A 13673-nucleotide genomic window follows, 5' to 3' on the forward strand; every position below is an offset into this window, starting at 1 on the left:
TTCTTTTTCTTGAGAAAGGTTTTTTTTACTTGAAATTTGAGATGTGTACTAGGTTTTTCTCTGCAAAAACCGTATCTACATTATACTATACACATGGATGTAGTACGAAAATGACACGAATCATAATAATCTTTCGATTTATATTATGAATCATCAAATCAAGTAAATATCATTGTTCGTTAGAAAGTAAAATGGCCCGATCGTTGTTTGCATAACGATTTTGTTTTGTGTCTGCAAAAACCATGTAAAATGTTGCATTACTTGGTAAACGAGTGGCCATCTTATTCTTCATCTGCTTTTAGAATGTCTTTGTCAATAATTTAATGGGTATGAATAATGAATGAAAAAAAAAGTTCATAATTAATGAAGGTGATTCATTTTCACAACATAAACCATAAAAAGGATAGGACGTAAATTTCCAGGTCATGAGAAATAGATCAAGCTGATGATAGACCAACGTAGAAAGCTGAAAGAAAACTGAATTTAAAGCAAGGATTTGTTAAAGCCCAGTTTCGAATAGTCGTGAACGTCGACTGAGCTGGTAAATGGTCTGAAACTTGAGTACTAAGGTCTCCATAGTGTTCTGTTTGGCCGATAAATCTTTTTTGGATTTGAGACCAGTTAATTCGGATGAGGCCTTTTGTATTGATGTACTAAATGATAAATTAGTTTCGTGTAATTATGACTTTACTTAGGGAAAAGGAATCGATCCATAAACTCTTATAGGTTCCCCTAAGTTGAAGGGATTTCTTACAGCTATAGTAGCAAGAACGCTCGAACAAGCTACAATGAAGAGCTGACCGAATTTACCAAGTGCAAAACCAGCGGCTAAACCAAGAGAACTTCCAGTAAAGATTTGACGATAATTTAGTTTGAAGCGATTCGTCACTCGGACAGCTGCAGAAGCAGGAGCAGATTCACATAAAATTGAGCTAGGTGAAAAAAGAGATAAAGAAAAAAATTGAGGATGGAAAAAATTCATCGTTGACGCTTAAAAATTGAGTACTAGCTGGTAGTGAGAAATCGTGGCAGTAGGTGTGAGAGGATGAAACGTCATGAACATAAACATTCAAATTTAATACAGGCTCCGGAACAGGAATAGCTTTGGCAGGAAAAAGAAAATTAAGCAATTGATTTTAAAAACATGAACCTATAAATAAAGGTGTCAACAGGAAATGTTATCAGCACTGAAAGTTTTCAGTGTACTAAATGAACTGAAGGGCATGAACTAAACATCGAGGTCCTACTGCTTGAGAGAATTAAAATTTTTGAAGTATCGTTTTTGAATACGAAATGGAATGGTAATTGCAACCTCTAGTAGCTCAGCATGATAGTTTTAATCATATAGGCAATCGGTTTCTGTAGATCTCATCTTAACTAGTCATTTCGACAGCACGCACACAAAGTGATTGGAATTTTCATTGTCTGCCTGATGCGAATTTTGCAGAGACCAGACTGGCAGCCTTTTAGTTTCGAGAATAAGAGTCTGTCTAGTGGTGCAATGTCGAGCTCTTCTTGAATGAAGCACCATGGTATAGTATAATATTGTATGGCATAACATAGCATAGCATTTCTGCTTAAATATGTTGTTGTCATGTAAAAAGTAGCATACCCGGTTTCGAAGACATGGTAGTTATTTGAGATTTCAAGTACTGTCAAATTTGCCAAGATTCAATTTGCGTAAACCTAAGAAAGAATATTCATAAAGATCCCTTGTAATCCCATGTTGGAGGTATTCGTCCGTGTAGCAGAGAGAACACTTAATGCCGTGAAAATAGGTAGTCCATCTGACAAGGTGGACAGAGGAAGAACTAGCATAAACCTTTTCTTTTTCATGAATCATTAATCTTTCATGTTACTAGATGAGCCGCTTTGAACTTGGCTTGTAATATTTATAGGAATTCCATTATGCTTTCTCGTCAGATCAAAAAGTCACCATCTGAAAAGATTTTTTTCTTTCTTTGCAAAATAATAAAATAATTACTCAAAAAATAGCATACAGTGCTAGCTATGTAGGTTTACCTAGATTGTTTCTTCGTTTAACAGTCGATGAGACGCGACTTACCAAGAGCCAAATAATTCAATAAAGGAAAACTTAATGGCTGTAAGTACTACTGCTCAGTCTGCCAAGCAGGTGCAAGCTTCTGAAGAAGCAATTAATCAAGAAAAATGTATTAATGAAGGTATGGTTTGACGAATTGGGATGCACCATGTATATGCGAGTGCGTGTTACGTGGCAGATGGGTTAACGACTAGAATATAAAATTTGGAAAAAAAACTCTCCTTTTTTGTATGATTTGATTATTACGAGAGCTTTGGAATGGCCATGTATGTCTCTTCAGTGGTATCCAGAACAACAAATGTGAGTCTATTGAAGCATTAGCTGAAGCTTTACTAGAAGACTAGCTAACCGTTTTACAAAAGGTTTCCTGAACTTGGATATACGGAACAAAATATGCTGTTAGGTGTCCGTGCTGACGCTGGAAAATACTACCTTGCAATTGCTGGCATTCAACTACCTTACCTAAATCAAAATACAAATCCTACTACTATGGAAAAGGATGAACAGGAAACGTCTCTTCGAGTCAACGTCCGCCAACTTTACTCTCATCCAGAATCAGTCAGCCGGGCAACAATTATGCCTCAGGAGACGAGCCACGTTGCTACTATTGGGAATAGCCACAATGATATTTTAGTGTTTAACGGATCATCTTTTAACTCTTACAATCCTTCAGGTGAATTCCCAATTCAACCTGCCATGAAACTGCAAAAGCACAGCTTACCCTGTACGTCTTTGTGCTGGAACTATATGAAACAAGGGCAAATGGTTTCGGCCTCTCGAGATTCCAGCATCTGTCATTGGGACATTGAGCGTTACAATGAAGGCAATCCTTCTTCTGCGTTAAAAGCTCAAGTGTCTACACATGAAAAACCTGTTAATGATGTCAAATACCATTTTAAACATGCAGATATTTTTGCTTCTGTCTCTGGCGATCAACATCTTCACCTTCATGACAGCAGACGTCCAGACTATTCAACAACCCCTTTGAAAAGCATCCATGCGCATTCTTCGGATGTGAATGCACTCGCCTTCAATCCTCACAATGACTTTATTATGGCTACTTGCTCAGCAGATAAAACGATTGCCCTTTGGGATCTCCGGAATCTTAATAACCGCTTGTACACACTTGAAGGACACGAGGACCATGTTAACAATATCAAATTTTCTCCTCATGAAGAACCCGTGCTGGTTTCTACATCTCTCGATAGAAGAACTTTAATTTGGGATCTTTCGCGTATCGGTGAGGATCAGTCCGCTGAAGAAGCTCAGGATGGGCCACCCGAACTCCTGTTCATGCATGGCGGCCACACCTCCTGTACCATTGATATGGATTGGTGTCCTAATTACAACTGGACTTTAGCTACTGCTGCTGAAGACAACATTCTCCAGCTCTGGACACCCTCCCGTTCAATATGGGGAAATCAACATCTTGAAGAAGAAGCTCTAGCTGCTTAAAAAGTGGCATAAAAAATCGATTATGAAGTAATAATCCCAAGTTAAAACAAATATTACTGGTTATATATGGAGTTTGTGAATGCATTTCTATTTACAGATTAAACTTTCTTGAATGAGGACCTTTTCCATTTATTATAAGAATAAATAAACAACTAAAAACGGAATTGTACCCAACAATACGATGATGAACCGATAGGATATAGGTAATGAAACAATGTGTAAGACTTTAGACACCCAATGTTGATTGTTTAAAAAGCATATGAAAAGGCAAACAACCCCGATAATTATAGAAGAAGAAACGTAAAGCTCTAAAAAAAAATTGTTAATAATTGAAAGTATCACATGCATTTACTCACTGTTTTTCCATATAGGTGAAAGGAACTCAGATTTCCGATTTATGATAAGATTCACTCCAACATACTGTAGGCAAGTTAATAGAAAAGAGCAAGACACTAATGCATTTTCTGTATTTGATTTCCCGGCTTGCCATGTTGGAAGAGAAGTTGAATCAAGCTTTACAAGGAGCACATCCAGTAACCATTGTGACGATAAAACCACTCCTGACAGTAATCCCAAGAGGAATAAGCTTGGTTTTTTAAATAAAGTCGAAGAAGGTGCGTTGGAGGTAATTATATCACTTGGTGCGAAATGGCTCATTGCAGCCGACAAAGGGAAAACGATTGCTAAATCCATAAATAGAAACTGAGAGTCATTGTAATTATAATTCCTTAAATACAAAAGAATTGTTCCTGAAAATTGGATTATCGCGCTCATCACCATATATTGAAAACAACGATAGCTGGTGACAATGGAACACCTTCCTTCTAGCATTATTGCTATAATATCCAAAACGGATTTTTTTTGGCTTATGAATGATGCAGCAGCACAAGCTTCAGTATCCGACAATGACACGCTCACATCAGAACGTCTGAGAGCTAAACAATCGTTTGCTCCATCACCACAAAATCCAACGTTACTTTGAAACACTCTACAAAGCTCGACGTATTTGGATTTTTCAGACGGCGACATCCGGGCTAAAACTTTTGTCTTCTTTATTATACTTCTCAGTTTTTCTTCGCCAAAACTTTCAGTGATTTTTCGCAATAATCCTCCAGTTATCGCTATAGCTGAGTTTTCATCGCTTAGTATATAATCAAAGGTCGTATGTTTTGCAGTAGATAAATAGCAATCCTCTTTAACATTGTATAACTTGAACTTTACTTCGTCGTCAGTAGATCGAATAAGCTCATACTTTTCTTCGCTATCTTCCACATAAACGAACAAAGAGGAACCAAAAACGCCAGACTGTCTAGCGACATACACACTCGTCCATAAACTGTCGCCTGAGCATACGGCAATGTGCATGTTTGCTTTGTTAAGGACATTCATCACATTACGTGATTCTTTTTTTATTTTACTTTCAAAGACTAGTAATCCTTCGAAAACTAAATCCCTTTCTAATGATCCACGAGATATCTGTTGCAAATCTGTTTCACTTTTGAGAGGTTTCCAAGCACATGCTAGTATTCTAAAACCCTTGAACGAAAGTATCTCTAATAAGTGATAAAGGTTATTTGGAATTGTCCTCGAAGAACAAATATCCAAAATTGATTCAGGCGCACCTTTTGAAAAGAGCATTGGTGTTTTTTTATTATTGCCGACAGCAATGACGGACATTCTTCTTAAAACAGGATCAAACTCTAACGACCGCGTAACACTATAGGCAATTTCTTGGCCGTCTTTCCCATTCATGACAGTAAATAAGGCATCTCGCGGACGTACATTAAATTCAAACGAATTTATAAACCTTCCGTTGAAATAATTAAACAATGCTAATTCTAAAGGATCACCTATAATGTTTCCATCCACAATTTGTAAAGATTGGCAGCAAGTGCTAATGTTTGAGATAAGTGTCTTTGACATTGAAAATTGGTGAGCATTTTGAGCAACTTCCAAATTATTCTGTGTATCTTTAACATAAGAGTGAGACAATTGCACATTTTCTTCGGTGATAGTGCCAGTTTTGTCAAAAACGAAAGTATCTATATTGCCAGCCGTGGATATGCTTGTAAAAATTAGTAAAAAATGGCAGACGAGTTTATAATGAACTTACCATTCTGGATTTGACGTAAAGATGCATCCTTGAGAGAGTCTATAAACAGCATTTGCAATTCCGATAGAAAGAGTAGCAGGTAATGCTGGAGGAATTAAAATGGTAATGACATCTAGTGATCGAATAATTATATGACTGAAAGGAGCATTATACTTGAATAGGTATAGGGATAGAAAAAAGACAGAAAAAAGAGAGAAGATAATCATTAACTTTAGAAAAGACATCGAATCTTTGTATAATTGTGATACCCTCATTTTAGGGTACAGTAAATCTCGAATTAACTTTCCTCTCCTGGAAGAAAACCCCGTTCGAATAGTAATTACATAGCAAGGCATTTCCAACGTGCTATTCACTTGTAAGAATTTGGTTCCAGCATGAAGTACATGGGATGAAAAAACGTTAAAAGCATTTTTTATGAAGGAATCTAAAGATAATTCTTCAAGAGCATACTTGTTAGCAGGTACTGATTCACCTGTCAACATGCTTTCGTCTACCAAACAACTACCGGAAAGTACTAAGCCATCAACTGGGCAAGTTTTGCGTTCGTCATTTGTCAAGCATATAAGATCGCCGGTTACCAATTCATCTCCACACACTTGTTTCTTTCTTTTATCGCGAATAACTGTAAATGTATCGGACTCGCCAATTATGGAATGTACACGAGCGTCAGAATCTTTTGATTCTTTAATAGCAAAGTATATGCTACATAGCGAAATCATAAAAATACAACAGGAATAGAAAAAAAAATTGTCAAGGAGCCATAGAACGATGGAAAACAGCTGAAATATATAAAAAGGATGCAAAACCTAAAAGACAAGTATTAGTACTGCAATATACGCAAATCAAACGTTAATAGTACCTCATGTATAAGGATGCGCATTATGCTTTTTTCCTCTAATTTTAATAAATTTTGCCCATAAGTCTGTCTAAGATTGGAAACTGTTTGTGTATTGAGACCCCAATTGAAATAATTTAGTTGAGATGCATACAACTGAAAAGCATGAGCCTCCGATGAAAGCATGACCCATTCTACCGTTACCACATTCAAATAAAGCTTCAAACTTTTATAATTGAAACATGGGATGGATTTTAGTACTGGTAATTGTGCATTTGAGGTTGGGATTGTTTCCTTGAATGATCGTTTATAAACCTTCTCTATGGAGCTATTGCCTTTTTGATCAATTACTTCCACATATTCTATGTCATCAATCCCACATGGCTGACTGGTCCAAGACGCCCTATATTGGGGAAACCACAACAGAAATAATTTAAAAAGCCCCAATGAGAGGATTTCGGCTATAGTCAATACAAGCTCCCTTGCATATTTAACTTTATAGGGGTGTATAACGACAGCTTCTTCTTCTGATAAATCAAGCCTCTGGTTCAGTAGGTACGTTTTCGTATATTCTGAAAATTCATCTGATCCTAATTCTTCCAATTGTATTTCAACCATTGTCTTCACAGAGAACTAACCAAGCGAAAATGGGTCTATAATGGCTGTTATAAAGGGGAATCCATCAGAAATTATAAGTAGACGCGCAATCGTTAGCAGTATGAATTGTTTGTGATTTTACAGAACGACGAACCAAATCAAAGAGCTGCAAGGACTAAATTGGTAAATTTTTTTTTCTAAGTTAATTATACAAAAACAAAGTCAATTATAAAAAAAAGCGAAGAAGTAGTAGTATGTATTGTTGATGAATCCATAGCTGCTAAATTCACACACAAACGAAGATACCGATACGCAAGGATGCGTAACTTAAGATAAGTAACTTTAACGTATCATTATAGTGTTTAGCATCCTGCTCCGATGGCAAAGGATAAAAATCAAGCATCCTAGTTTGAACATGTCCTTAGCCTATCCGGTTCTCAATTTGATAATTCAACCCTATCCTCCATTGTGGAGGTGATTCATTAAAAAATAAGAAAGGAAAGATGTCTACTTCGAATCTGGCCTTTCTCAAGGCGAAAGCATGCACAGAAATTGTTGCAGAGCTAATTGCCTCTGAGAATCAAAACAAGGTTATCAACTTGAATGCCTTGAAGATGAGAATTTCGAAAAAGCATCAATTGCCTGAGTCCCCTAGGTTAACTGATATTATTGCTGCAATTCCCCCTGATGCATACCTGAAAGATTCATTGATGAGAAAGCTACGGGCGAAGCCAGTACGAACGGCATCCGGTATTGCAGTCGTAGCTGTAATGTGTAAGCCCCATAGATGCCCCCATATTGCAATGACGGGTAACGTATGTGTTTATTGCCCAGGAGGACCAGATTCTGATTTTGAGTACTCGACGCAATCGTATACCGGTTATGAGCCAACTAGTATGCGGGCTATCCGCGCGCGTTATGATCCTTATGAACAAGCAAGAGGACGTGTAGAGCAATTACGTTCTCTTGGGCATAATGTTGACAAAGTCGAATACATTATCATGGGTGGTACGTTCATGTCTTTGCCGGAATCATATCGCCATCATTTTATTGCCAACCTTCATAATGCGTTGTCAGGTGCTACTACGGAAGATGTGGATGAGGCAGTTCGTTTCTCTGAACAATCAGAAACAAAATGTGTAGGTATAACTATAGAAACCAGACCGGACTACTGCCTGGACCAACACCTTGATGAAATGCTTCGTTACGGCTGCACTCGTCTTGAAGTGGGTGTTCAAAGTGTGTATGAAGATGTTGCTCGAGACACAAATCGTGGCCATACAGTAAAGGCTGTTTGTGAGACATTTCAGCAGGCGAAAGATGCGGGTTACAAAGTAGTAACTCACATGATGCCTGATCTTCCAAACGTTGGTATGGAACGTGATATTTTCCAGTTCCAAGAATACTTCGAAAACCCAGCCTTTCGTACTGACGGTTTGAAACTCTATCCGACTCTCGTTATCCGTGGCACAGGACTTTATGAATTATGGAAAACCGGTCGCTATAAGAATTATACCCCTAATGCTTTGGTTGATTTAATTGCTCGAATTTTGGCTCTTGTCCCTCCCTGGACAAGAATTTATCGTATTCAGCGAGATATCCCTATGCCTTTGGTCAGTTCTGGTGTTGAGACTGGTAACCTTCGTGAGTTAGCATTGAATCGTATGAAAGATTTGGGTACCAAATGCCGTGATATTCGTGCACGTGAGGTTGGTATTCAAGAAGTTCATCATAAGATTCATCCGGAACAAGTAGAGTTGCTTCGTCGTGATTACACTGCTAACGGAGGTTGGGAAACATTTTTGTCATATGAAGATCCTAAGCAAGATATTTTGATTGGCTTACTTCGTCTTCGAAAATGCTCTGAAGCAACATATCGTCCGGAACTCAATTCACAACCAACTTCATTGGTTCGTGAGCTACACGTATATGGTAGTGCGGTTCCTCTTCATAGTCGTGATCCAAAGAAGTTTCAACATCAAGGATTCGGTACGTTGTTACTGGAGGAAGCTGAACGGATAGCTCGTGAAGAACATGGCAGTGAAAAGTTGAGTGTAATTTCCGGTGTCGGTGTACGCAAGTATTATCGTAAACTGGGTTACGAGTTGGAGGGACCTTATATGTCTAAATGGCTTTAAAGTGTTGTATATTTAATTGGAATGGGTTTGATTTGGTAAACGAATATAATTTTTTGAGCAAATTACACATAATATATCAATCTTATTATTTTTATCTCGATGATGCTTAATGTAACGACAGTGAGACAAGTACAAGTATGAAAAGTAACTTCAAATCTGGTTTTGAGTATACATGCAACATATATCCACGCATTCATAAAAAGGATAGCAAAAATAGTGGTAATAATAATAATAGAATAAAAGCATTTTTGAATAAAAGCACCGGTTGAAATATCTAACTTTTACTTACAATTCCATCTATGAACAAGTTGGGTTTATCACCGTCGAAATATCTATCTCTCGTTATCGTCATTTACAGACATATACCCACATCTTTATCAATGTTACCGCGATCGTTGCAATATGCTAGACCACCACCATGCGTACCAGAGACATTATGGTAACCACCAAAACTGCAGAAATTTAACGATTTGCAAGAGTCAGCAAATTAGCGGTTCTAAGCCTAACGAGAATTGTTGGCTTTAAATTTTTCTGAAAACTAACACCAAAAAAGGAACTAGGAATCCGCGTTTCTTATATGGTGTGAAGTGTAATTTTTGTTTAGCATGGCATTTGTTGAGAAGGAGTATAGTAAGAGTGATACAGAAGAATTGTTAGGGAAATGGAGAAAATTAAGAGAAACAGGTGCTACGGAACGGAATAATCTCGCGTTTGCGCAAGTTTGTGATGAATTAAGGAATGTGCAAAGAAACATAGAAGCGAAAAAAAAGGCTAAAGCTTTATTAAAACAATATGCATGTTCTATCAATGAGGAACTGGAAAAGAAAATTTTGAAAGAGATGGTGAAAACATATCGTCATTTGTCACTGAATTTGCCTGTGTCGGGCAATGAAGTATTCAAAGTATTATTAGACGAAGAGAAGAAAACGAGAACAGAAGACGTGAGTGATTTAGAAGATTCGGTGCCGACGAATCTATCGCAAGTACAAAAAAGTGATCTCATTTTTGGAGAGACTGAATACCTGCAGCCGTTATCCTACCGGCATATAATTCAGGCACATAACGAAAAGGTGCAGGACGAGGCTATTCATATTCGGTTAACGAAACGGATACATGAGTTGGAAAGCATGTCAGCGGCTATTGAAGATATACCTAGCTTGCATTTCTTTGGCGAAGATCAAAAGTCGCAGCACGTACACTCTACGAAAAGAAACGCTTTGCTAGAACTGAAAATGTTGCGGCTTGCGAAACGACAAGAGGCTTTACATGCACAGATCCGACATTGCAAACCGTATACCCGCGTTCTTTTGAATACAGCAGATCGCATAGCTTGCAAGCTTCCTAAACCTGCACCCCAAGCTACTCGCCTCACTGAGGCTTTAGAACGACAACAACGTAGCGACCGAGAACGCAGACAGAAGCAACGCCAATACGATTATTTACAAAATATTTGTTCTCATGGACGTGAACTCGCTGCTCGAACTAAAAATGCTCAGGCTAGGGCTCAGAAAGCAAATCGTGCTGTCTTGGCATACCATTCTCATATCGAAAAAGAAGAGCAAAGACGTGCTGAACGCAATGCAAAACAGAGATTGCAGGCTTTGAGAGAAGATGATGAAGAAGCTTACTTAAAATTGATCGATCAGGCAAAGGATACCAGAATTACTCATCTTCTTCGACAAACCGATCATTATTTAGATTCATTGGCTAATGCAGTCAAGGCTCAACAATCTCAAACAGGTGATACTACTTACGACGAAGATTTTGATCGTTCTCTCACCGGCGAAGCCGAAACGAAAGTTGATTATTATAATGTTGCTCATAATATTCAAGAAGTTATTACTGATCAACCATCGATACTGGTTGGTGGTAAGCTAAAAGAGTACCAGCTTCGCGGACTTCAATGGATGATATCCTTGTATAATAACCATTTAAATGGTATCCTAGCTGATGAAATGGGTCTGGGTAAAACCATTCAGACTATTTCTCTGGTCACTCACTTGATTGAGAAGAAACGGCAAAATGGCCCTTTCCTGATCATCGTTCCTTTATCTACACTAACTAACTGGGCTATGGAGTTTGAACGTTGGGCCCCGTCTATCTCAAAAATTGTGTACAAAGGACCGCCGTTGGTCCGTAAGGCTTTGCAACCCCAAGTTCGTCATTCGAATTTTCAAGTTCTGTTGACCACTTTTGAATACGTCATCAAAGATAGACCGGTACTTAGTCGTATTAAGTGGATTTATATGATTATGGACGAAGGACATCGAATGAAAAATACCCAGTCAAAATTGACTAGCACGTTGACGACGTACTATTCTTCTCGGTACCGTCTTATTTTGACAGGAACACCACTTCAAAACAATCTTCCTGAGCTCTGGGCATTGCTTAACTTCGTTCTTCCAAAAATTTTCAATTCTGTCAAAAGTTTTGATGAGTGGTTTAATACTCCGTTTGCTAATACTGGAAACCAAGATAAAGTCGAGTTAACCGAAGAAGAATCTTTGTTGGTAATTAGACGTTTACATAAAGTATTGCGTCCATTTTTGCTTCGTCGTTTGAAAAAAGACGTTGAATCTGAGCTTCCGGATAAAGTTGAGAAGGTAATTCGCTGTCAGATGTCTGGGTTACAGCAAAAATTGTATCATCAAATGAAGAAGCATGGTATTTTATTCGTTGAAGATGCGAATAAAGGAAGAGCAGGTATAAAGGGTCTTCAGAACACTGTAATGCAGTTAAAGAAGATTTGCAATCATCCTTATGTATTTGAAGATGTTGAACGGTCAATCGATCCCACAGGTCTAAATTATGATATGTTATGGAGAGTGTCCGGTAAATTTGAGTTATTAGATAGAGTTCTTCCCAAATTGTTCCGTGTAGGGCATCGTGTCCTCATGTTTTTTCAAATGACACAAATTATGAACATCATGGAAGATTACCTACATTATCGACATTTCCGTTACTTACGTCTGGATGGCTCAACAAAAGCAGATGATCGATCTAAGCTTTTGGGTGTATTTAATGACCCTACGGCAGAAATTAATATATTTTTGCTGAGTACTCGAGCAGGTGGTTTAGGATTGAATCTTCAGAGTGCTGACACAGTAATTATTTTTGATTCAGACTGGAATCCTCATCAAGACTTGCAAGCTCAAGATCGTGCTCACCGAATTGGACAAACGAAAGAAGTTAGAATTTATAGGCTTATTACAGAAAAATCTGTAGAAGAAAACATTCTTTCTCGCGCTCAATACAAACTAGATATTGACGGAAAAGTTATTCAAGCTGGTAAATTTGATAATAAATCTACTCCAGAAGAAAGAGAAGCATTTTTGCGATCTTTGTTGGAAAACGAAAATGGAGAGGAACATAATGATGAAAAAGGAGAATTGGACGACGATGAACTAAATGAATTACTGGCGCGTAGTGATCAAGAGCTGGAAATCTATAGAAATATGACAAAGGAGGAAGAAGAGAATAGCCCTTACGGAAAAGGCAAGGAGAAAGATCGACTTATTCAGGTGGAGGAACTTCCTGAGTTTTATCAACAAGAACAACCGGTTGAAGCTGAAGAGGAGCAGCAACATATTGAGGAATTGGGACGTGGTGCTAGACGTCGTGTTCCTGTAGTATATGACGAAACTGTTAGAGATGCTCAGTGGCTTACCGAAATGGAAATGGAACCAGAAGTTAAGCCAACTCGTGGCAGACCCAAACGGAACTCCAGTGCGGTTGAAGAACCCATTCCACTTGGAATGGATGGGAAGCCCAAACGGAAGCGGGGTCCTGCACCTGATACGTTAAGTACCGAACATAGATCTCTTCTTCGTCGTATCTGTCTTGAGATTTATAACGCTGCCTATGAGCTAAAAGACGAGCATGGTAGACCCATAAACAGCATGTTTTTAGAGGTTCCTAGTAAGAAACTCTACCCAGACTACTACTTAATTATCAAAACTCCTATTGCACTTGATAGTATAAGAAAACATATTAATGGGACTTACTATAAGTCGTTGGATGCAATGGTTTCTGACTTTATGACGATGTTCAATAATGCTCGTACATATAATGAAGAAGGTTCTTTTGTGTATGAAGATGCTAATCGTATGCAAGCGGCTATGGAACAAAAGATTCAGGAGTTAGAGGAAAATGGCACGCTTACAACTTTACGCGGAATGGATTTCGAAGCAATAGCCCAGCAAGAAGACCGATTAGAAAATGAAGCATGAAGTTGAAGCATATCAATTTTCTTCCTGGTTAAGCTTGAGCTTCTGAATTTTAAAAGCAATCCTTCTTTTAGGTTTAATGTTTATAAAGTTATTATCATTTCGGGCGTTCTTTATAATCGCTCAATTTTTGTACACTATAAAAATTAATTATTATAAATAGATTGTTAATGAACCTTAATCCACTTAGAAAAAGAAACTTATTTTGTATATGTAAACTATTTATGTGTTCTTTTCTGTTTTGCTG

At 37.9% G+C, this 13673-nt stretch overlaps 5 protein-coding genes across 5 annotated transcripts; 3 read left to right on the plus strand and 2 right to left on the minus strand.

Moving 5' to 3' along the window:
- Nucleotides 1-98: 98 nt before the first annotated feature.
- Nucleotides 99-2054, minus strand: SPOG_01000 (mitocondrial FUN14 family protein). Its single transcript, XM_013169271.1, has 2 exons — nucleotides 755-2054; nucleotides 99-653 (listed from the first exon to the last, which is right to left on the minus strand). Exons 1-2 carry the CDS (start codon nucleotides 980-982, stop codon nucleotides 438-440), a joined length of 444 nt encoding a protein of 147 aa, XP_013024725.1. The 5' UTR covers nucleotides 983-2054; the 3' UTR covers nucleotides 99-437.
- Nucleotides 2047-3692, plus strand: SPOG_01001 (Clr6 histone deacetylase complex subunit Prw1). Its single transcript, XM_013169272.1, has 3 exons — nucleotides 2047-2183; nucleotides 2257-2362; nucleotides 2425-3692. Exons 1-3 carry the CDS (start codon nucleotides 2099-2101, stop codon nucleotides 3515-3517), a joined length of 1284 nt encoding a protein of 427 aa, XP_013024726.1. The 5' UTR covers nucleotides 2047-2098; the 3' UTR covers nucleotides 3518-3692.
- Nucleotides 3585-7312, minus strand: SPOG_01002 (Ca2/Mn2 transporting P-type ATPase P5 type Cta5). The gene is made up of 4 exons (XM_013169273.1): nucleotides 6490-7312; nucleotides 5631-6436; nucleotides 3874-5582; nucleotides 3585-3825 (listed from the first exon to the last, which is right to left on the minus strand). Exons 1-4 carry the CDS (start codon nucleotides 7081-7083, stop codon nucleotides 3650-3652), a joined length of 3285 nt encoding a protein of 1094 aa, XP_013024727.1. The 5' UTR covers nucleotides 7084-7312; the 3' UTR covers nucleotides 3585-3649.
- A 166-nt stretch (nucleotides 7313-7478) lies between these two features.
- On the plus strand, nucleotides 7479-9300 carry SPOG_01003 (elongator complex). Its single transcript, XM_013169274.1, has one exon. The coding sequence runs from the start codon at nucleotides 7566-7568 to the stop codon at nucleotides 9198-9200; it is 1635 nt and encodes a 544-aa protein (XP_013024728.1). The 5' UTR covers nucleotides 7479-7565; the 3' UTR covers nucleotides 9201-9300.
- A 355-nt stretch (nucleotides 9301-9655) lies between these two features.
- SPOG_01004 (ATP-dependent DNA helicase Snf21) lies at nucleotides 9656-13619 on the plus strand. The gene has a single exon (XM_013169275.1). The coding sequence runs from the start codon at nucleotides 9806-9808 to the stop codon at nucleotides 13427-13429; it is 3624 nt and encodes a 1207-aa protein (XP_013024729.1). The 5' UTR covers nucleotides 9656-9805; the 3' UTR covers nucleotides 13430-13619.
- Nucleotides 13620-13673: the final 54 nt, after the last annotated feature.

Source organism: Schizosaccharomyces cryophilus (assembly GCF_000004155.1).
Source record: "Schizosaccharomyces cryophilus OY26 unplaced genomic scaffold supercont4.6, whole genome shotgun sequence".
Lineage (NCBI taxonomy): Eukaryota > Fungi > Ascomycota > Schizosaccharomycetes > Schizosaccharomycetales > Schizosaccharomycetaceae > Schizosaccharomyces > Schizosaccharomyces cryophilus.